This window comes from Lycium barbarum, chromosome 12 (genome assembly GCF_019175385.1).
Source record: "Lycium barbarum isolate Lr01 chromosome 12, ASM1917538v2, whole genome shotgun sequence".
NCBI classification, from domain to species: Eukaryota; Viridiplantae; Streptophyta; class Magnoliopsida; order Solanales; family Solanaceae; genus Lycium; species Lycium barbarum.
In genome coordinates this window covers 3,324,554-3,348,715 of record NC_083348.1, presented here as the reverse complement: position 1 = coordinate 3,348,715, position 24,162 = coordinate 3,324,554, and the positions used below count along the sequence as shown (strand labels likewise).

General features: G+C 41.9%; 1 protein-coding gene across 1 annotated transcript; it reads right to left on the bottom strand.

The window, feature by feature from the left end:
* Positions 1-19,184: 19,184 nt before the first annotated feature.
* LOC132624076 (uncharacterized) lies at positions 19,185-23,778 on the bottom strand. The gene is made up of 3 exons (XM_060338908.1): positions 23,547-23,778; positions 20,126-20,679; positions 19,185-20,039 (listed from the first exon to the last, which is right to left on the bottom strand). Exons 1-3 carry the CDS (start codon positions 23,776-23,778, stop codon positions 19,185-19,187), a joined length of 1,641 nt encoding a protein of 546 aa, XP_060194891.1.
* Between the last annotated feature and the right edge of the window lie 384 nt (positions 23,779-24,162).

The window sequence follows — 24,162 nt, the reverse complement described above, 5'->3', positions numbered from 1 at the left end:
TGAACAATCGTCATGTCCACTATGGACTCAGGTTCCAGCAGGATGTGACCATTAGATGGCAAAGAAATAGGGAGATAAGGCAGTAAACGCTTGTCTCCCAACTTCTTCTTTAATAGAGAACATGAAAGGTCTGGTGAATTTCAACATTAGGAGGTAAACTTAGCAGATATGCAACCTGTTAGTGACTACTAATTTCTTTTCCCATGGAGGCCTTATTTGTTCATCCCGATTTCTTGTCTCTCTACCATATGTATCCATGAAAGAAGGACAAAGCATGAAAACAACAACAACAACAACAACAACATACTCAGTGTAATCCCACAAGTGAGGTCTGGGGATGATAGAATGTACGCAGACCTTACCTCTACCTTTGCGGGATAGAGAGGCTATTTGCGATAGAACCTCGACTCAAAAGGAACGTAGTCAATACAAAAGAGGGACAAAGCATGAACGGAAATAATTATCAATGCCCAACAGATATACCTACTTCTCATATTCTGAAGTTACATGCCGAGGAACATCTCATTGTACACCTACTACTTTACTAGCAGTAAATCATAACTGCAGAACACACTTCAATGGCTACTAAAATAGAGGGGTATGAATATTGTTCCATTGCTCTGTAGCATTTTCCAATTGCACATACTATAGGTTTCCGGAAAAAGTCGCGTCAGAATTAAACAAAGCATTATTACAAATATATTTGACTTCACCTTCTAATTTGTTGCAAGTCAATAGCGATAGTTGATATTTCAGCAAGAAGCCTGGGCATAACACCTCATAGGAGCTTTTTCTAAGGAGATTGATTTGAAATAACTACCGCCTTTGATGAACCACCGCTGGAGTTTAGAACCACTTATATTAATATGATGAATTTTCTTCTGGTCAGCGGCAAATTTCTCTATTCGTCCAGGATGAAACATAAGAAACCTGGTGACAATTGTGAAAAATTAAAGTTAATTTTTTGGAAGAATAAATATCGTAGATATTTAGAAGAGTTTCTAGAAAGTTGTATTGTAATAGCTTTGATATTTATACTTAAGAAATGTCTAGAAATTCTAGACACTTAGATATTTGTAGTTGAGGGTAGAATTATCTAGATCCTTTTGTATCTAAAATAATATCATGATAGTCTAGAATATTGGTAAGAGATAAGAGTAACTAGATTTTTCTTATGAATTTATCTAGAATAATATCTAGAACCATCCCTAGACAAGTATAAATGGGGGTGACCTTGAACATTTATAATCAACCCAAGTTAACCCATAAAAACCCAATACAAGCTAATTCAAGGAGTCTTCTTCCATAACAAAGTTCTACCTCAAATCGTTCTTTGCCTTTCTAAGTTTCCTCTTCTTTAGTTGAATCTTCCGATCTTAGTAACGATCTTGGGCTAGCAGAAGGTTTCTCCGATTTACTTTTCTTCTGCTATATTTCTCTACATGGTATGAGAACCATAGCCATATACGTTGGCTTCTGGATATATTTTCAAGATCGGGTTAGTGGTCGATTTAATTATTTTTTTTCTTCTAAATGGATGTGTGTGGTCGTGCTGATGGACTGGGGATGGAATTATTGAACCAATCCAATTACAAGGTATGGAAGACCTGTTTGGAGTCCTACCTTGTTGGCGAGGATTTATGGGAAGTTGTCAATGGGAGTAACACAAATCCTCCTGCCGATGCACCGGAAAATAACGACTCACGTAAGAAGTGGAGCAGATTAATGCTAAGGCGGAGTTCATCCTGAAGAGGTCCATCTCTCCCAGTTTATTTGATCATATTATAAGGTGTAAATCAGCTCATGAAATATGGAGGACCCTTGATCGTTTGTTCAACAAGAAGGATGAAGCTCAGCTACAGATTTTGGAGAACGAATTAGCCAACACTATTCAAGGTAATCTTTCTATTGCTGAGTATTTTTTGAAGATTAAGAACTTATGTTCAGAGATCTCATTATTAAATCCGAATGAGGCTATCTCTGAAGCACGAATGAGAAGAATTATCATTCGTGGTTTGAAGAAAGAATATATTCCTTTTGTTACATCAATTCAAGGATGGGCTCAACAACCATCCTTGGAGGAGTTTGAGAATTTGTTGTCATCACAGGAGCTACTAGCCAAACAAATGGCTAATGTGTCTATCAAAGAAAGGGAAGGAAATGCTCTTGTTGCTAACAAGAGGAATTTTAAAGAAATACAAGAGCAAAATGGCTCAAGAGATATGACACATTCTCAATTCCATGAGGATTCAAGCTCGTCAAGACAGAAGGAGGATTCTTCTAATCATTATGGTAAGAAGTCTATTAAATGTTACTGATGTGGTGAACTAGGACACATAAAAAGATTTTGCCGAGCCAAAGAAAGCAACATGGCTCAAACCGAGAAAGTTGCTGAAGAAGAAAAAGACTGGGGAAGGTGCTTCATAGCTGAGACTCGAGTAGTAGATGCCTTAGCCTCCCTCAATTTCGAAAAAGACCGGATCGTGGATTCAAGAGATAATATAGTCCATCGCGTGGAGAAAGAACGCATTGGTGTCATCAACAAAAATCAAGAAGATTCTGAAGATGTTCAGACTGGTGATGTGGCAACTGCCATCGAGGAAATCAACGAAGCAGATCCTGAAATTGGTAATAAAAGTCTGGACGTGGAGGATATTGAAGTAGATCCTGAGCATGAAGTTTCTAAAACTATATATGACAATGATGACCATTCTAGAGAAAGCATTGTGGGAGTTGTAGTGGAAGTTGAAGTCTCTGGTCAATCATCTGTCATATCAGAGTCAATCACTAGCTCAGATCAAATACTGAAAGCAGATGGAGAAGCCGACGATCAAATAAATGAAGAGGTTGACCTTGAAAGCTTAATTTCATATGGAGAGACAGATAATATGGTTCTCGGATGCTCTGAAGCTGACAAACAGTTCATTGAGGAGCTGAAAAGGGAATCTGGTGGTGGATCCTACGGTGGTGCTAAGTCTTCGCAGGAAATTAATGTTCGGATCGTCACCGGCTCAGGTGCTTCTCCAAATAACACAATTGTCAAGGAGCTAAGAGAAAGGGGAGTCTGGAAACTCAAGAATGTGAAACTCAGCATGAAGATGATTCACGTGGTTCGGAAAGGCCAAAAAGAAATATTGTCAAGTTTGGCCGTAACAGAGATGAAAATTTTATCAAGACGTATTCATGTTTCTTTGGAGGCCCAATTATTAGCGGAAAATCATCATCTTTTGGAGAAGGAAGAAGTGCCGAGAAAATATTGTTGAGATCTTCACCAAGACACGCTCAAAGGCTTCGTCTGAGTTCTTCCACAACAAGTTCAGGATAGCTTCCAAAAAATTACTTTAAGGGGGAGTGTGAAAAATTAAAGTTAATTTTTTGGAAGAATAAATATCGTAAATATTTAGAAGAGTTTCTAGAAAGTTGTATTGTAATAGCTTTGATATTTATACTTAGGAAATGTCTAGAAATTCTAGACACTTAGATATTTATAGTTGAGGATAGAATTATCTAGATCCTTTTGTATCTAGAATAATATCATGATAGTCTAGAATATTGGTAGGAGATAAGAGTAACTAGATTTTTCTTATGGATGTATCTAGAATAATATCTAGAACCATCCCTAGACAAATATAAATGGGGTGACCTTGAACATTTGTAATCAACCCAAGTTAACCCATAAAAACCCAATACAAGCCAATTTAAGGAGTCTTCTTCCATAACAAAGCTCTACCTCAAATCGTTCTTTGTCTTTCTAAGTTTCTTCTTCTTTAGTTGAATCTTCCGATCTTAGTAACGATCTTCGGCTAATAGAAGGTTTCTCCGATTTACTTTTCTTCTGCTATATTTCTCTACAAATTTCGTCCAATTGGTACTTGAGCTCAAGCTCAAGTTCAGATAATATACGAATTTTCTTCTGGTCAGCGGCAAAGTTTTGAAGTTCTTTGCAGAATTGGTCATCAAAAACTAACTCTGGAATGGTTGAGTAGTACAAGGTCCACTTCTTTGACTTAACACTCGTTCTTACAGCTTCACGTATAGGCATTTTTCCCTAAAATGCAATCTGTTACACTCCTCGGCAAGTCACTGATTATATCTTCACCCGCAATTGATTTATGGCTTGTGTCTGATTGATTTATTTTGACACGTTTTGGGGGCATATCTTCCGATATTGCTTAAGGAGTACTATAGGAATTAAGACCATGCTTTTATATTACTTCATAGGATCATAATTCATAAGACTGTTTATTAATATTTGATTGTTTTAGGAGGAATAAGTATCCTCCTACTCTACTTCTGAATTTCTTGATTGTTAACACCCAAAGTACATAAGGGTACCAGTGTCTTATTCCTATATTAGAAACTCTCTAAGGTATTAGTACCCCTAAACTTTGATCAAAGTTATTGTGACACACTTTATCTTTACTAGGGCCCTATTACCCCCCCCCCCCCCCCCCCCCCCCCAAACTATTTTAAAGTGTAATAAATGTCACCCTAAGTGTTGACGTGGCGTAGAGAACATTTGGCAGGCATTGAAATACACGCGTTGCCATTTCGCAATTTTTTTAAAAAAATTTAAAATCTATTTCATTTTCTTCCTTTTTGTTTTCTTTTTAATTCTGAAATGTAATGGAAATATTATTTTATATTTAGAAAAATGAAAAGGACAATTGTTATTGTTATTATTTTATTTTATTTTTGTATGAATTTGAAAAAGAATTAGAGGTCTTGAGCATATTCGAAGGTCGTTGAAGATTAAAATTGAGATTCAAGTGCTAAACTCATTCTAAATCCTTAGTTGTTGATGAGATTCGAAAATGAAGAAAGAATTTTGAATACACCATTGTTGAACCTTGAAAAAGCTTGAAGAACAAAAAATTGATTTGTCGAAATTCTTGGTTGTTGGCCAAATTGATTATTGGGGTTTGATGATGATGTTGTTGTGAAGTTGTAGTTGAAATTTGAGCTTGATTAGTACAGATTTAACTGAGTTTTTGTTGAATTTTGAGACCAAAAATTAGATTTGGAGCTCTTGAAAATCAGCTTTGGAACTGACACTTGGCCATTTCGTATAGGTTAGAGCCCTTTTTATTTTTTAAGTTCCAACGCGCTTGAAGGAGGCCTTCTCACGCCCTCCTCCACAGTACCACAAAAGGTGCAAAAAAATACAGAAAAAAAAAGTTTAGGGGGTTAATAGGACCCTAGTAATGAGGTGTCTCACAGCAATTTTAGCCAAAATTAGGGCTACTAGTGTCTTATCTCAATTTTATACTTATAAATTTTTGTTGGAAGATTAATTTGACAAAAAGTTGAAAAAGTTATCTCGAAGTTGATAGTGTTTGGACATGCAATTAACTTTTAAACAACAACAACAAAAAAAAAAAAAAAAAAAAGGAGCAAAAATTTTGTGAGTGAAAAAAAAATCCACTTGAAAAACTGGTCAAAACCACTTTTGCAAACTTGAAGCTCAAACTTCAAATTATTTTTCACAAAATCAGTCCAATGGTACGACCAAAAGCTGGCGAGAAAAAAAAAATATCCAAACAGGGTCCAGAGAAATTTATGAGTTATGAGTAATAAAAATTCTTCAATTCCAAAGTCAAATTTTCTTATCAAAATTAAAGTCACCAAAGCCCTAAAAAAAAAAAAAAAAAACAAACAAACAAAAACTCAAAGAAATTTATAGCTTATCATAGAAAACTCTAACTGTAAGTTATACATGGTGCCATACAAAAGTGCATATCAGATATTGAAGAAAGAAAAAAGCTTACAATTAGATTTGTAATGAGAAGTTGAGGAATTCGATGAAAAAATAATCTATATATCATACAAAGCTAGATATAGATAAGGTGTTGTGACACCTACCTCCATTTCTATTTATCTTTTTTGAATTTGGATTTTTAATTCATAATCTTATACTAACTAAATGGCTTTAAAAAGCCTCACTGATATATCAGCCACGTAAATCTTCTTTAAATGTGTCTTATTTTTCTTTTCAATTGTTGCATCTCCTTCATGTTATCTGTTTCATGTTGAAAAAAAAATTCGCATTAATTGAATATTTAAAGCACTTGAATAACCTAGAAATGGATGGTTCATTAGCCACGTAGAAGAGATGACCTTAATGATAATAAATGGTTTGCACTAAAACCCAAATAACAGTTGAGCCTATGTAGAGAGTTTTCCTTCATTTTGTGTATTTAGTTACCCGTTTAATTTTATGTATTGACTTTCTCATTGAACTTTATATATTTAATTACCCATTGAAATTACATTACTTATCCTCTTGAAGTAAATATATGTTTTGCTTTCAAATAGATTCCTTGAAATTGTGAGTTTTACTTTCAACTTCAATTACGTATCTTTTCCATCGCCGGTTTTCTAGAAGATGATAGATATGTAGAAGTGTTTGACAATCACAAGCCTGCATATCAAATGGGTTGTTCATGCTGCCTAGAAAAAGAAGCATCTGTTGTCGAAAAAGTTTGAGGTTTGAATGTTAAGGAAGTGGATGTGATATTCATTCTAAACAAACAAGAAAGTGGATGTGATAGTAGCAGCTTTTAAATCTAATGGGTTGCGTTCATGGATGGTACTATGTGGTTTCATCTTCCACTCGTATGGCTAAGATGAGACAATTTCTTTCTGATCCACAATAATTTGATGAACTCAAATCGGTATGTGAGGGTCCTATTGTTGATACTTCATAATTTGTCGAAATTTATGGGGATTAATATAGTGGTTGCGTTCATGGATTGTACTATGTGGAGTCATCTTCTTCTCGTATGGCTAAGATGAGACAATTTCTCTCTGATCCACAATTTGACGAACTCAAATCGATATGTTAGAGTCCTATTGTTGATAATTCATAATTGGTTAAAATTTATGAGAATTAGTAAGACTATTTTTCTGATCTTGGATTTTGTATCAAGACATGTTCAAGCCCCCAAGAAAACACTTTTGAAGATAATGACAACCTACCATGAGAAATGAAATGTCTATCCTAAAAAAATTGGTTAAAAATCTTTTGACATTTGAATTTAGCTTCATTCTGTTAGTACTTCTACATTATGTCAAAAACTAAGAAATGTGAGAGAGTTTTTAGATCTTATGTATAGTGGACTGAAGATGAAACTTTTGGTTACGAGTAAACCTTTTTCTAAAACAGTTCATGAAAAAATATATCCCAAAGAATTTAGTCCAAGAAATTTATTTATTTTTCTTATGATATAAATTTAGACTGTTTAATTCTACTTCATATTATTGATAATTTGTTTGTTTTCACAGGAGCTTGAATAAAAATCATGTTTTTTCAGTTTGAATTTTCTTAGAAATTGACATTTTTAGATGAATTCAATTAATGATTTTCCACTATACTATGATTGTATTAGGTGAGAGTTTGATTTGTTAGGGGCCAAATTTGCATATTCTGATACGGATATAATTTCTATAATGAATAGTGAACTTAATGTTGCGGTGAATAGTTACAAGAATTGAAACTACCTAAGAATACCGCTGACAATACCAAGAGCAAATAATGACAAGGTGATAACGTTCAAATTCACACCCCAAAGAGAAAGTATACACGGTCGTATGCAATTGTGACACCTCATGCTTCGGGTTAAGGTTTGACTCGTAAGATGATAATATAATAGAACCAATATGAGGATTATAGAAAGTGTTTTGAAAACTAATCAAGTCATAAGAAGAGTCTTTGGACAAAGCAAGGTCGGAAGCCTCTCTACGGAGGGTGTTTTCAAGTGACTTTGCAGAAAGGCCTAATTCCAGCGATCATAACCCCTTTTTTAATTAGGAATTTGGGAAAACTTCCTTGATGAAATTAGTAGCCCTTTGAAATATCTTTCCAACGGTATATTATGGAGGTCAAGCGGACATCTGTACAAAAAGTTATGGCCATTTTACTGAAGGATTGCAGAGCAGTCCGCTCACTGATCATGTTATACGAACAAGTTATATGGTCCATATAATTTTATACGGACCGTAAATTCGTCCATATCATGAAATTTTAACTCGACATTCTGTTTTGCGTCATGATAAAATATGATCATATTATACGGACTGTATAACTTTATACGGACCATATAAGTGTCCATATAGTTTTCTGCCTCACTTTAGTATAAATTCAAGCCTTCAGTTTTTTTATTTCATTATTCACAATTCTAAGCCCTAGCAACAATCCAAAACATCAAGGTAAGTCAATCCAAGCCCTTCCAAATCAATTCTAACATATACTCTAATAATCTAAGCAAGAAATCATTGTTCCTAATCTAGGGTTTCTAAGAAAAACCCAAACTCAAGGCTCATGGTCTAAACCCTAGGGAATTGTTTCAAGTTTGGAACTTTACCAAGGTATGTAGAATTTCTATTCACATGTAGGAATCTCTACGTTCTTCTCTATGCTCCGTTTCTTGATATCCATGAAGTTCAAATCCTAGGGCATTAAACCCAACATATTAGTAGCCCGTATTTATGTATTCATGTACATGAATTTTGTATCTATATTCGTTATTGTATTCCTAAACTTCCATTACGGCTATTAGGAACCCTAGCTTAATCCATGAATCATGAATTCTTCCTCATGTGTTCTCATTATGTTTATATGAAACTTTATGATTTTTATCTAGCAAGTTACAAGCATGTTTTCAAGTCAATTATATATATAACTATGAACTATTGTTATTACTCATGAATCAAGAACATGTTTGCAAGACTATGACAAGTTATCTCATGAAACCATGTTACAAGATATTTCATAAAATCATATTTTTTGACAACTATATCATGTTCATGGGCTTTTTGATTTTTGGTTTAAGAACTAACAAAAATAAAACTAACTAGAAAGCGAGTAAAATGATCAATGGCCAAGCATGAATACAAGGGGCTCTCAAGTAACGATCCAATATACTTCACGATATTATAACTAAGAGCGAGTCTATGTTAATAGATAATGATTTCTAAAATCTTATTGAAAGTCTTCCGACCAAATCAATGAATTTCACTCTAAGCTTTTCTAAGCCTTAGAGTGTGATATTAAGCACAACCAATTGAATCTCAAGTTAACTTTTCTATTCCTAGATCAAGTTATTAGATGAGGTTTAAAGCCCCAAATCCTTGTTAATCTTTCCCAACCTCAGTTTTCCTCTTTCGAGCTCAATTCGAAGTAAATGGGCGAGTCTTAGGGTTAGCTAATCCCTTAAGAAACATTAAAAAAACAAGATTAATTAAAGAAACAAAAATCCACTTCATTAGAAATAAAAATTGTTCAATACATGAGCAAAACAAGAGATTTAATTCAACACTTGATAAAGAATATTCTCATAAACAAGATTCAAGTGAAAGAATAAAATACTACACACTTAAATATTCAATACATAATAAGGAATTGAAGCAAGGGCTAATAGTTTGCTCATTAAAGTGCTCCAATCTTCTCCTCCAAATGGTGTGGTTAATGAACCCTAGCTTCCAAAACTTGAAAATATGGCCAAAGATGAAAATGATTCCCCATGTTTTGCTTTTGTAGCTCCCCCAATTTTCTCACTAAAAATGACAAAAACAGCCTCCAGATTTTCGAATTTGCTTTTTTTTTCTTTTGTTTTTTTTCAAGGTTCCATCTATATGATGGAGGAGTTTAGGCAATGACTCCAACCTGTATATTTACCAAAAATCATAATTTCAATTTGCATTTCTGGCCATTTTTTGCATTTTTTGCATTTTTCTTCAATTTGGTATCTTTTTGACTTGTTTTTCACTTAGTTTCTTCCAAAGCTCTTCTCAACCATATAAACCTATAAAATTGAAGCAAACCATAGTAAATGCACTATTATTATCAATCAAACATAACAAAAATCTAAGCATAAAGAAGAGATAAGTTGTTAAAAATACCAACTTATCACAAGGAACCTATAATTAGTTATGAAGAAGCATAATCAATTTTTTTTAAGTCTAAGAAAACGCTTGGATGATAATAAAAAAGTTTATATGTTATTTTATATAACTTTCTATCTTCTCAATATAAGAAAAAATATAATTTAAATGATTCTATTAATATGCTAATTAGTAGTTATAAAATGAGATTTATATTATTTACTAATTTTAAATTTTTGGTAATGCTCCTTTGGAATCTTTTTTAATAACCCAAAAGTACAAATTAGTGTATACATTAATTCAAATGTTTGTCGTTATGAGCATTTTGTTTCATAAAAAAGAGGAATTAGGTTCCATTATTTGGAAGGTACATAAATTTTCTTATAATCGCGCGAAGCGCGGATATATTCACTAGTTAGAGAGAAGCAGGGGAACGCAGTGCAATGTTGCTGAGAATTAGGATTCTAAAATTTAATACTAACTCATAGTTATATAAGGGAAAAGGGTCAAACATACCCCTCTACTTTGGGAAAAGGGCTAAAATATCTTCCATTATGAATTTGGATAAAAAAAATACCCCTCCCGTCATTAAAGTTTTCAAATATACCCCTCTCTTAACCGGAATCCCCAATATTATGAAAATTGAAACTAGTGCTATCTCTTGTTTATTTTGTTCTGATATGAAATTGCCAATAACATAATTTGATGTACGTAAGTTTATCAAATTGGACATAAAGTTTATCAAATTGGACATAAAGTTTATCAAATTGGATATAGACAATAAGGCATACTAAATGATAGATATTAGTTTACATACAATTTGGAACAAAATGACTATCCACGAATGTTGTATTGTTGACAAATGGTACATTCTTTACATAGAAAGCGTCATACCTTTAGATCCATTGGAGTGCGAAATGTGAACTATTCATTTGTCTGATACAGTAACATGCACTCCATAAGCATAAGCCATTTCCTCGGGTATAATATTCCAATGCCTGTGAAATCAGTAAGTACCACCAACTTCTTTTCATAAAATACAAATCTGATAAGTAAATTTTGAAATGGCAGCACCACCTATTTTCCAGCTTTTTTTTTAAAGGGCAAGGCATGATTTGGTTGCTCTAAGCTATAATCGGTATTACACTGAACAATGTAAGAATATCTCTGCAACTTCTCTTTTAAAGGGCAACGCATGGGGAGAAGAAAATTCAGACTGCGGGAAATTAAAGAGAAGGAACCGGATAAACTCAAACTCATCACGGAAACCTGAGATATTCGTTAACTTGACCAGATGAAGTTTGCTAAGGGGAAAAACTGTGCAGTCCGGGAGTTTTAAATCGGGACCTATTTCCCGTAGTGTCACTATAGAAGCCTACACGAAAATAGAGCAGAAAGATAACAAGTCCTTATCTGTCTCCAAAACAAAGTATCACAAATAAGATGGCGTGTTACAACTTACCGCAATATGAAATTCTTGCAAATTCAGAGCATTTCTGATCAAGCAGACAAGAACAGATATCTGATCAAAGTCCCTTAAGTTAACATCTTTGAGTTGAAGAATCTTTAGAGAATTTGGAGACGTTGGTAGCATAGGCGGAACTGGAGTGAAAGCTAGGACCTGAAAGAATGATCCGTGAAATCACATTATAATCAGATTAAATAATTTGGGAACCCCTATATATAATGTTGTATACGGTGAAAACCGGATATGAGCCAAAACGGTGATAAGGTAAATTGGTGATGGAAAAGGAGCGAGAACATACCGGATCTGTTCCGGTCCTACCCGGAGAAGGCATCTGTACCGGGGCTAAACGAGTCTGTCTTCTCCGTCATCGAAACGGCCAAGTCTGCTGATCCGAGCGTCTGTGGCCGTTGCCCCGAATGGCCGTTTGACCGAATATCCGTTTGACCGAATGGCCGTTGGACCGGGTGGCTGTTGGACCGGGTGCTGTTGGTCCGCGTAACCGTGGCCCGCGGGCCCCGCACCAGTGGCGTGCTGTCATAGTCAACTACCTACCATGCGTGTGTCAGACGGCGCCGTCAGTCTAATCCCACCAAATCCGTGCAGGGCTGTCATTGTCATGATTATTTTATTAGTCTCCACTTGTATGAGATCCAGAAGGTGGCACTATAAATAGGGCATGTCCTCCTTCCTTAGAGAGGTTGGTTCCCACATTTCTCCAAGAACACTTGTAATAGAATAGCTCATATATACAATCTTTCCTTCAATTTCTGATCCGGCCACGACCGTTTTGTTCATGTTTTTAGCATATTTAATCCATCAAGCCTTCTACGCTGTTCATAAGTATTTGTGTTCATAAACAAACCGCCATCATTAGCCATTTCATTAAAGAACTCTTACATATATATTTTCTCTATCTCATATATATATATTAAGACCCAAGCACATATCCTATACCCGCTTACAAATTCAATTGATTATCCGATTTCGGGGTAAACAGTTTGGCGCCCACCGTGGGGCTAGGATAATAGTGGTTTTCGATCTTGACTTATATCACATTCATCAAAACCGAAAACGCCCCTGCCCGTATCTACGAAAACGGACTTAATGGCCGACGCTGAGCAATCCGGTCATGTCAACAATACCGAAATTATGGCGGAAAACGCAGGCAGCGGATTACGGAGATTGCCAAACCCCGCTGACCCGAACCCCGTCGATTCAAGGGAGGGACTCGACCGGCAAAACACCGTGGATCAGGAGAATGCCGCCCTTCCGGCCACCGATCCTCTAAATACTCACAATTCCGCTACATTGTCTCGGACCCAGGGCCGAGGAAACCCGGATGCGCCAAATGACGGTGTGAGCTTACGTTTAATTTTTGAAATGTTGCAGGAACAAAGAGCGGCGATTGCCGAGCAAGCGATAGTGATTGCCCGGTTACAGAGCGGGAAAGGTGAACCGGGGCCGAAAAAGGCAAAGGATACTGCTGAGATCGGAAGAAATGAGACACGAATGGTTGAGAGCGACGGTTCCGGAGCCGGCTCCTCTACCGAGGTTCTAAAGATGATCAAAACTTTGGCAAAACGGGTAGATTCGACCGAAAAGAGGGTCGAGACATACAATTCTCGGGTAGACCAAATACCGGGGGCCCCACCTTTATTGAAGGGGCCGAATTCGAAAAGGTACATTCAGAGACCTTTTCCGCCAAGTGCGGCCCCAAAACTGATCCCGAAGAGATTCAAAATGCCCGATGTACAGAAGTATGACGGCACAACGGACCCGCACGAGCATGTGACCTCATATACCTGTGCCATAAAGGGCAATGACATGGAGGAAGATGAGATCGAGTCGGTGTTGCTGAAAAAATTTGGCGAAACTCTGTCGAAGGGGGCGCTGACGTGGTATGACCACCTACCCGAGCATTCGATCACTTCCTTTGAAATGCTCGCCGATGCCTTCGTAAAGGCACATGCCGGTGCCATAAAGGTGCAGGCCCGTAAGGCCGATATCTTCCGAATAACCCAAAGAGACGACGAGCTGCTGCGGGAGTTCGTTAACCGGTTTCAGAGGGAACGAATGGAACTCCCCCCGGTACCTGAAGAATGGGCCGCGCAAGCTTTCACAAAGGGGCTCAACATGCTAAGTTCAGCTGCTTCGGCCAAGTTGAAGGAAAATTTGTTGGAATATGAGGTCGTCACATGGGCCGACGTACACAATCGGTACGAGTCAAAGATTTGGGTGGAAGACGATCAGCTCGAATTCTCTCCGGTAAAGTTAAAAGTGAATGGAAGCTTCGAGAAACCGAGGAAGGGTTATGAAGGGAAATCCGAATCATCTAAAGAAAGTTTTCGACCATATTCACACTCGGAGAGATCAAATTTCAGGTTGGAGAAGCCAAGGGAAGGCCCGAGCCACTTCTCAGGTCGAGGTAGCAAGCAGGTCGAGCGCCCATCAAACAGCCGGGGGCTCTCGTTCAGGAGCGACACTGGAAGTTCTGGCAGCAACAAGGTTCCACCAAAGATCTCGGAGTACAACTTCAACGTCAGTACCTCGGATCTTGTCTCGGCCATCGGTCGCGTCCCGGATGTGCGGTGGCCGAAACCACTAAGGACAGATCCGGGACAACGGGATCCGAATATGGTGTGTGAATATCACGGAACCCACGGTCACAAAACTGAGGATTGCCGCCAGTTGAGAGAGGAGGTGGCCCGGTTATTGAAAAACGGCCACCTCAGAGATCTATTGAGCGAGCGAGCCAAAAACCATTACAAGGAAAGGGAAGCTCAACGGAGGGCCGAACCGGTTGAACATCAGCATACAATCAACATGATAGTAGGGGGTATTGACATCCCTCGGGGTCCGGTAATGAAGCGGACAAAGATTTCCATTGTTCGGGAAAAACGCTCCCGGGATCATTTACCCGGGGGTTCTATCTCCTTCGACGACGAGGACGCAGAGGGCGTCATTCAACCGCACAATGATGTGTTGGTAATTTCTATACTTATCTTTAAAACTAAGGTTAAACGTATCTTGATTGACCCAGGTAGCTCAGCCAACATCATTCGGTGGAGAGTGGTCGAGCAGCTGGGGCTGCTTGATCAGATCGTACCAGCAACCCGGGTGCTCAGCGAGTTCAACATGGCAAGCGAAACCACAAAAGGGGAGATCTCGTTGCCCGTGAACATTGAGGGCTCCATTCAACAAACTTTGTTCTACGTGATCGAAGGGGATATGAAGTACAATGCATTATTGGGCAGACCTTGGATACATAGCATGAGGGCAGTGCCTTCAATGCTGCATCAGTTGCTGAAATTCCCCACCCTAGAGGGGGTGAAAACCATCCATGGTGAGCAACCCGCAGCAAAGGAAATGTTCACTGTGGAGGAATCGACGCCCCGGTCCAGGGAGCCGGCTCACGAAGAAAGGGGCGTAACTGGAGGGGAAGCCTCCCAATAGCAATCAAAGAATACCGGGTCAGATCCGGTATATGAAGAGGATGACTTCGGGGTACCCAGATCTTTTTTCATGCCGGATGATTCGGACGCGACCAAATCGACCGTGGAGGAGCTGGAGCAGATCATCCTGTTCGAGTTCTTACCAGACAGAAAGGTATACCTGGGCACGGGGCTCACCCCGGAGCTCAGGCGCAAATTAATTGAGTTTCTTCAGGCTAACGCCGATTGCTTTGCGTGGTCGCATTTAGATATGACAGGTATATCACCAGAGATAGCATCACATAAACTCAGCTTGGACGGGAGGTTTCCCCCGGTGAAGCAAAAAAGGAGGCCCATGGCGGAGCCAAAACACGCCTTCGTCAAGGACGAGGTAACAAAGCTTTTAAATATAGGTTCCATCCGGGAGGTAAAATATTCGGATTGGCTCGCTAACGTGGTGGTGGTGCCCAAAAAAGGTAACAAATTTTGAATGTGTGTCGATTATAAAGACTTAAACAAGGCATGCCCGAAGGACTCATTTCCGTTACCTCACATCGATAGAATGATCGATGCGACGGCCGGACATGAAATGTTATGTTTTCTCGACGCTTACTCCGGGTATAACCAGATCCGGATGCACCCGGAGGATCAAGAGAAAACGTCCTTCATTACCCGATATGGGACTTACTGCTATAATGTCATGCCTTTCGGATTAAAAAATGCCGGTGCTACTTACTAACGCCTAGTTAATGAAATGTTCAAAGAACAAATAGGGAAAACGATGGAAGTTTATGTTGACGATATGGTTGTCAAGTCCCTGGAAACAGAGGACCATTTAAAGCATTTGCAGGAAACCTTCGATGTGCTCCGCAGATATGGCATGAAGCTTAACCCGGAGAAGTGTGCCTTCGGGGTAAGGTCCGGTAAATTTCTGGGTTTCATGGTGTCGAACCGGGGAATTGAAATCAATCCGGACAAGATCAAAGCCATCGAGGACATCGAAGTTGTGAACAACGTAAAAGGGGTGCAAAGGCTTACCGGAAGAATAGCGGCGTTAAGTCGCTTCATATCAAGGTCCTCCGACAAAAGTCACCGTTTCTTCTCCATGCTCAGGAAGAAGAACGACTTCGCTTGGACACCGGAGTGTCAAGAAGCTCTACGGGAGTTGAAAAGGTACCTGACCAGCCCTCCGTTGCTGCACACGCCGAAGGCCGACGAGCCGCTTTTCCTATACCTAGCCGTCTCCAAAGTAGCGGTGAGTGGCGTTTTGGTCCGGGAAGAATCAGGTACGCAATTCCCTGTCTATTATGTAAGAACTTTGGGGGATGCGGAAACCCGGTACCCTCATCTGGAAAAACTGGCTTTAGCATTGGTGAGCGCTTCCAGAAAACTCAAACCTTATTTTCAATGCCACCCTATATGTGTAGTGACCACTTACCCTTTAAAAAACGTCATGCACAAACCGGAGCTGTCCGGTAGGTTAACAAAATGGGCTGTAGAAATCAGCGGTTACGACATCGAATATAAGCCACGAACAACCATCAAATCCCAAATCTTGGCCGATTTCGTGGCAGACTTCGCCCCAGCTATGGTCCCTGAGGTCGAAAATGAACTTTTGCTGACCTCGGGAAAAAGCACGGGCGTCTGGACCCTGCACACGGATGGAGCCTCGAACCTTAAGGGTTCCGGGCTGGGAATCGTCCTTAGAAGCCCAACCGGGGATGTCGTTCGACAGTCCATTAGAACTGCTAAATTGACTAACAATGAAGCCGAGTATGAGGCTATGATTGCAGGTTTGGAGTTGGCTCGAAATATGGGAGCCGAAGTCATCGAAGCTCAATGCGACTCGCTCCTGGTCGCGGACCAGGTGAACGGCGTTTTCGAGGTCAAGGATAAACGGATGCAGAGGTACCTCGAGAAGACCCAAGTGGTACTTCACCGATTCAGAGAATGGACCGTGCAGCACATACCGAGGGAACAAAACAGCGAGGCCGATGCCTTGGCAAATTTAGGATCCTCGGTTTACGGGGAGGAAATCAACCCCGGGACAACGGTGCACCTGTCAAACACGGCCATAGAAAACGGACACGCCGAGATAAACGCGATGGGCCTAACTTGGGATTGGCGCAACAAGTACATTGACTACTTGTGTGATGGTAAGCTCCCAAACGACCCAAAGGAATCACGATCGTTAAGAACAAAGGCAGCCCAATTTTGCTTAGTAGACGGTCAATTGTATCGACGATCTTTTCTCGGCCCCCTGGCTAAATGTTTGGGCCCCGGCGAAACGGAATATGTTATGAGAGAGGTGCACGAAGGAACCTGTGGCAACCACTCCGGTGCCGAGGCTCTGGTCCGAAAAATCATCCGGGTCGGTTATTATTGGAACTGGATGGACGAGGACTCTAAGAATTTCGTCCGAAAGTGTGACGGATGCCAGAAACACGCCCCGATGATTCACCAGCCCGGGGAGCTACTGCACTCGGTGGTCTCGCCCTGGCCTTTCATGAAGTGGGGAATGGACATTGTGGGCCCGTTACCACGGGCACCAGGTAAGGCCCGTTTTATTTTGTTTATGACTGACTATTTTTCTAAGTGGGTTGAAGCGCATGCCTTTGAAAAAATCAGGGAAAAGGAAGTCATCAACTTCATATGGGACCACATCATCTGCCGATTCGGCATCCCTGCCGAGATAACCTGTGATAATGGCCCTCAATTCGTAGGCAGCAAGGTCAACGGTTTCCTCGAAGGCTTGAAGATCAAGAAAATCGTATCAACCCCGTATCACTCATGTGTGAACGGGCAGGCAGAGTCCACGAACAAAACAATAATCCAAAATCTGAGGAAGAGACTTGAAACATCAAAGCACCATTGGAGGGACGTGTTGCCGGAAGTGTTGTGGGCCTACAGAACCACATCCAAATCGAGCACCGGGGAAACTCCATTCTCGTTGGTTTACGAGGCCAAAGCCCTTATCCCCGTAGAAGTCGGTGAACCGACCCTCCGTTTCAGGTATACCACCGGGGAGTCAAACGAGGAAGCCATGGCCGTGAAACTCGATCTCACAGATGAATTACGCGAAAGCGCGTCTGTCCGCATAGCGGCCCAAAAACAGAGAATGGAAAGGTACTACAACCGAAGAGCGAACTTTCGACATTTCCAAGTCGGGGACTTGGTGCTTCGAAAGGTTACCTTGCACACCAAGAACCCTAACGAAGGAAAGCTGGGTCTGAACTGGGAGGGCCCGTACAAGGTATCCGGTATAACGGCCAAAGGGTCGTACCAATTGGAATCAATGGACGGGCAGCGTCTGCGCAACAACTGGAATGTGGCCCATCTAAAGAGATACTACTGCTAAGGTATGGCCCGTACTCTCTCATTGACTTTTCTCTTTTGCAGGGAGTCGAGAACGGGAGAAAAATAGAATTTAGGTCTGAAAACACGTGTTGCACTCTTTTCCTTGGTGCGATTTTGTCCCAAAAAGGGTTTTCCGACAAGGTTTTTAATGAGGCAACAAGTACAACGTGTTACTAAACAAACAAGAAGAACATAACAGCACTCACCCGACCTAAAAAGCTCGGATCAGTGCTGGGGGAATACTATGCCCATACCGAAGAAGACACCGATCAAAGTAGACGGGGAGACTCAACATTTGCTACGGCAAAACAAAGGCCCGGCCACCGACCATAGCCTTCAATGTAAGGACCAAACGATCATAATGAATCGTGTCCCATCCGATATTTGCTACGGCAAAAGAAAGACCTGGCCACCGGCCATAACCTTCAATGTAAGGACCAAACGATCATAACGAATCGTGTCCCATCCGATATTTGCTACGGCGAAACAAATGACCGGTCACCGGCCACAACTTTCGATGAAAGGACCAAACGATCATAGTGAATCGTGTCCCATTTTTACACTTGCTACGGCAAAAGAAGAAAGAGTCAAAACTCTCATATGAACAAACGTTTTGCAAAATCAAAATTGTCAAAATTTCAGCTTTTACTAAGGCCGAAACTCGGCAAAGGCAACTGGCCAAAATTTGACAAACCCCCCAAAGGGGGCTGCCACATCAAAAACTTTGCTAGCCAAGGCTGAAAAGACACCGGTTCTAAAATACAGCCGAAGGAAAATATCGGCTCTAATAAGACGCTCCTCGAATATTCGGAGACGACGGAACTACCGAAACATCGGCCAAGACCCAAACGGGACCGACGGATGAATCAACGACTACGAGTCACCTCGTCCCAAAACAGGCCAGCAATAAACAACAAAAATAAGGACAAACAGTCAAAACGAGGAAGCAGAAAGATGCACTTTTCATTTATACAACGAAAGATTCTTTACATCAAAAGAAGAACAAAGCACTATGAAAACAAAAATACCAAAGTACTGGCCTTATGCTACCCGACACGACTAGAAGAGGATGAATGCTCGGACTCGGTCCGCTCGGAGTCATCTGACTCGGACCCAAGGGCAAGGTTAGCCTCCTTCTCCATTCCTTTAGCTTCAAGTATCAGGGCCGGAAGATCCTCCAGGCCGAGCTCAGCTTGCTCGAGAGTAAGACGCCGAGACTTCCATTTCTCATATTCAGCGACAATAGCGGTATGAGCCTCGGCCGCCTCCACACTTTTCCAAGCTTCCTCCAAATCGGCCTCAGCCTTGGCCAGTTTGGTTTCCAAAGGAGCTCGGTTCCTCTCAAGATCATCCCTCGTAAGATTGGCCGCATCCAACTCGGCCTTAAGGGTATCATTAGCGTTAATCGCCTCCTCAAGCTCAGTTCTAAGGCCCTCGCATAACCGAGCCCGCTCCTCGACTTTCTCTTCGAGTACCCTGCTGCGCTCGTTGAACAAAGCAGCCTCGGACTCAAGCTGTCGGTTCCTCTCGGTCAAGCCCGTAGCATCAGCCCTCACCGAGTCAAGTTCTCCCCGAAGTTGGGAAATCGTGGTCTCGAGTTCATCTAACCGCAAAGAAAATTGGGTTTTATCCCGGCAAAGGCCGATTTTCTCGGCCTCGAGACTCCGATTGTAATCAGTCATGGCGGCCAAATTACTCTTCAATCGACGGTTTTCGTCCTTAACTGCATCAAGTTCGGGGCGGAGGTTAGCCAGCATGACCGCCCGGTTTAATTCTTCTTCCTTCTCCCGAAGAAGGTGTTGGTATTTTTCTATCTCTCGGCCCTGAGCATCGAGTTGGCCCCGAAGATCGTCTATCTCATGTCGGGCACGGATGAAAGCCTCATTGACCAGCACCACACTCTGCAGATGAAACAAACCAAAAGACTTAGGCAAGAAAAGGATGATTTTCTCAAAATGAAATGTATAAGAGGGGCTAAGAATCTTACCCGGTTGCCCGCGTGCATGCCCTCGTTAATAAGGCATTCCCAAGTAACCCCGGTCATTTTGTGTCTGTCCGAATCTGATACAAGGGGACGCAAATAGCTCGCTACGCCCACCGGACGTGATAGGAAGCTGCAGTCCTCAGGGACGGTGACCACTGCTGATCGGGTTCTCCTTGGCTCCACGCTCGGGGCTGGGAAAATGTTCACCAAGCTATCCCTGGCACCGGAATCGAAGGCCCGATAAGCCGGCCTCGTGGCTCGAGGGATAGGAAGGTGACCGAATCCCACTGCTTCACAGGACGCGGGGGGAGTTCTCGAGAACATATCGTCGAACTCATCCACCCGCGTAGCCGGGGCAGATGAACTTGGAGCAGCCTCAACAAATTCAGCAAAGGTCGAGGGCTCCACAGTTGTAGCGGGCTCGTTCTCGGGAGACGGACGCGCGCCTGTGGGGGCTTCGATCTCCGGTACTGGTTCGGTCCTTTTTTCGGTTTCAACAGCAACCGCTTCCCCGGACCTCTTTCTTTGAAGGGGAGCATCTTCCGAAGAAGTTTCACCTGAAATGTCGACAAAATCAATCGACCGAAGAGGAGCTGGTGAAAGTATTTCTTCCGCACCTGGATGGGGAGCAGGAACCAAGAGGCCTTCGCCAATGGAAGGAAGGGGCGGAACGGAGATCGCCTCTTCCGGTATTGAAGCCACGGTGGGGACGGAGCCGACCCTTCGAACAATGATGTCGAGCTCTGCCTCTTCCCTCGAGGGGCGGGCAACGCTCCTTGCTTTCTTTCCTTTCGGTGTCTGCCCCTTCTCGGAGGGCCGCTTCCTTTTTGCGGCCTCGGAGAGGACGCGGGAGGAGCCTGCTGTGTCAAATTCGGGCGCCGATGCGGATGGGGCGGTCCCCGATTCAGACCTGGGGGATACCGAGCCCTTAGGCAAACCTGAAAACACGAGAGGTTAAGAGAAACCAGAGGGCGAAACGAGTAAAAGAAGAATACGGTAGGATAAGAATAGAGGGTTACCGTGATTTTGGGCAATCCATCGACCACGGGACAAGTGGGCCCATGTCCGGTCTTCATAGGGATGCTGGACGAGAAGCACTGTGACCCAGTCATTCAAATCCCGGATGACCGGAGGAACGTACCCATTGGCTAGCAAAAGTAAAGAATTTCAAGGAATAATCAAAATTTGACAAAGCAATGCCAAAGCAATTATTCGGGGCTCGAAACTTATGCTTGTTATTCCATTTCTCCGGGAAAGGCATATGCTCGGCCGGAATTATGTCCTCGGTCTTCACCCGGACAAATCGCTCCAACCATCCCCGGTCTCTGTCTTCGTCCATTTTCGCAAAAAAAGGATTCCGGCTGCGCTTGGCCAGTTTCATTACGCCACCCCGGAACATCCTCGGGGAGTATAGGCGTATGAGGTGGGCTAGTGTGAACTCCTTCTCGGCATTGTTGGCCAATGACCGGAGACACTCTACGACCCTCCAAACTTCGGGCCAATCTGGGCCAGCGTAACGCCGTAGGTGCGGCACATGTCGAGAATGACCGGATCCACTGGAGGGTTTAGTTTGAGAGTGAAGGGGTATGTGTAAACGTACAAAAACCCTTCACGGTGGTCGGTAACGGATTCATCAGGTCCGGGAGCGAAGACCCGAACAGGACGGGTGTCCCACCCGCAATCGGCCCGGACTGTGTCAAGCTTCTCCTCGGTGACGGATGAGGGATACCGCCTCACGACGTATCCCCTGTCTGAAACGGAGGAAGGCTTTTCGACCTCAAGGTCTTTGTTGAAATTAAACTTGGCCGGTATGATATCCGATGCAGTGGGCTCGAATTTAACCGGGGACGCAGGCTCGGCTCCCGAGGACGTTATCAATGGGGCATCATGGGAAGTCGATTCGGACATCCTGAAAATATGAAAGAAAGAAGGCCGGAGAGAGGGATTTAAGAAGAACGAAGGAACTGGTGGTTCGAATAGAAGGCAAAATTGAAACAGCAACGCTCGAACAAAGGATACTCGACAGCGGCAGTGATGAGGTTGACTCCTGTGCACACGATATGAAGCAACATATCAATAGGGAGACCAGATCTGAAGTTAGGCTGTGTGTTGAGCAAGAAGAAAGAAGAACACAGAATTGGAGTAGGGTTAAAGAGGAGGCAAAAACGTGAAAATGGCAAAATAAAGGGATAGAAGGCCTTATGTAGACATGTTAGGGAAGGAACGGCTCCCGAGGACGGCCAATCAGATGGCGCCACGTGCCCCATCATTAATTTGAAGCGACTCGAAACGACGTGAAAAAGGCGGTTGACAGAAGCGGACCACCAGGGTTGAGACACGTGGCAGGTAAGGGGCATGCGTTACGCGCTCGTTCCCGCCAAAATACGAAGGTGAGATCGGGATGAGAGAGCCACCGATTTAGGAACTCATCCACTCCCCGTCACTCCGATAGATCGGGGATCCGGGGAGTGGAGGGGCTATCTGTATACGGTGAAAACCGGATATGAGCCAAAACGGTGATAAGGTAAATTGGTGATGGAAAAGGAGCGAGAACATACCGGATCTGTTCCGGTCCTACCCGGAGAAGGCATCTGTACCGGGGCTAAGCGAGTCTGTCTTCTCCGTCATCGAAACGGCCAAGTCTGCTGATCCGAGCGTCTGTGGCTGTTGCCCCGAATGGCCGTTTGACCGAATGGCCGTTGGACCGGGTGACCGTTGGACCGGGTGTTGTTGGTCCGCGTAACCGTCGCCCGCGGGCCCCGCACCAGTGGCGTGCTGTCATAGTCAACTACTTACCATGCGTGTGTCAGACGGCGCCGTCAGTCTAATCCCACCAAATCCGTGCAGGGCTGTCATTGTCATGATTATTTTATTAGTCTCCACTTGTATGAGATCCAGAAGGTGGCACTATAAATAGGGCATGTCCTCCTTCCTTAGAGAGGTTGGTTCCTACATTTCTCCAAGAACACTTGTAATAGAATAGCTCATATATACAATCTTTCCTTCAATTTCTGATCCGGCCACGACCGTTTTGTTCATGTTTTTAGCATATTTAATCCATCAAGCCTTCTACGCTGTTCATAAGTATTTGTGTTCATAAACAAACCACCATCATTAGCCATTTCATTAAAGAACTCTTGCATATATATTTTCTCTATCTCATATATATATATTAAGACCCAAGCACATATCCTATACCCGCTTACAAATTCAATTGATTATCCGATTTCGGGGTAAACAAATGTCAGTTATGAAGGTAAAGATAAACTGAATTTTAGCAAAAGAAAAATAGAGATGACGTGTATAAGTAATTTTAGTAGCACTAACCCCCAGAAAATAGCCATTTAGACGAAGTATTTTGACTTTAGGTACGTTATCCACAAACTTAACCAATCAGGGATGCTAATATAATCGCCTTGCAGACCTGTTACAACACTCTTCAGCGAAACAGAAACTTCAGTCAAGTTAGGAGTGTTTTCTAAGTAGATCGATTCGACATCATCATCGGCCTTGATGGACAAGTTCTTGAGTTTAGAACCACTAATATTAAAATGACTAACACCAGAACACTCGTGCAACAGTAGCCTTTGAAGAACAGGGCAGCTGGAGAGAATACTTTCAAAGCAGTTGTTTGCAAGGTGAACCCCGAAAAGCATTAATTTGTCAAGGTATAAGAAGCCTTTAAACTCTGGTGAGTGGTGAAGACGAAAAATGAAAATTATGGAGCTTCAATTTTGTCAAGTCCAGACAGGAAAACAAATATGGAGGTAACTTATGACGCACAGTTTCCTTCTTGTATTCTAAGGTTACTTTCTTGATATTCCTCTGAGATAAGTATAGTATCCATTTGTTCACATTAGGAACCGTCGTTGAGCTGAAATTAGGAATACGTACTTTAAATTTCTCTATTCAACCACGATGAAGCATAAGAGACTTGGTGACAATTTGGTCAAATTGATGCTTGAGCACAAGAATAATACTTTTATTCTTGTCGGCATAGTCTTGAAATTCTTTGCAGAACTGGTCATCAAACACTAATT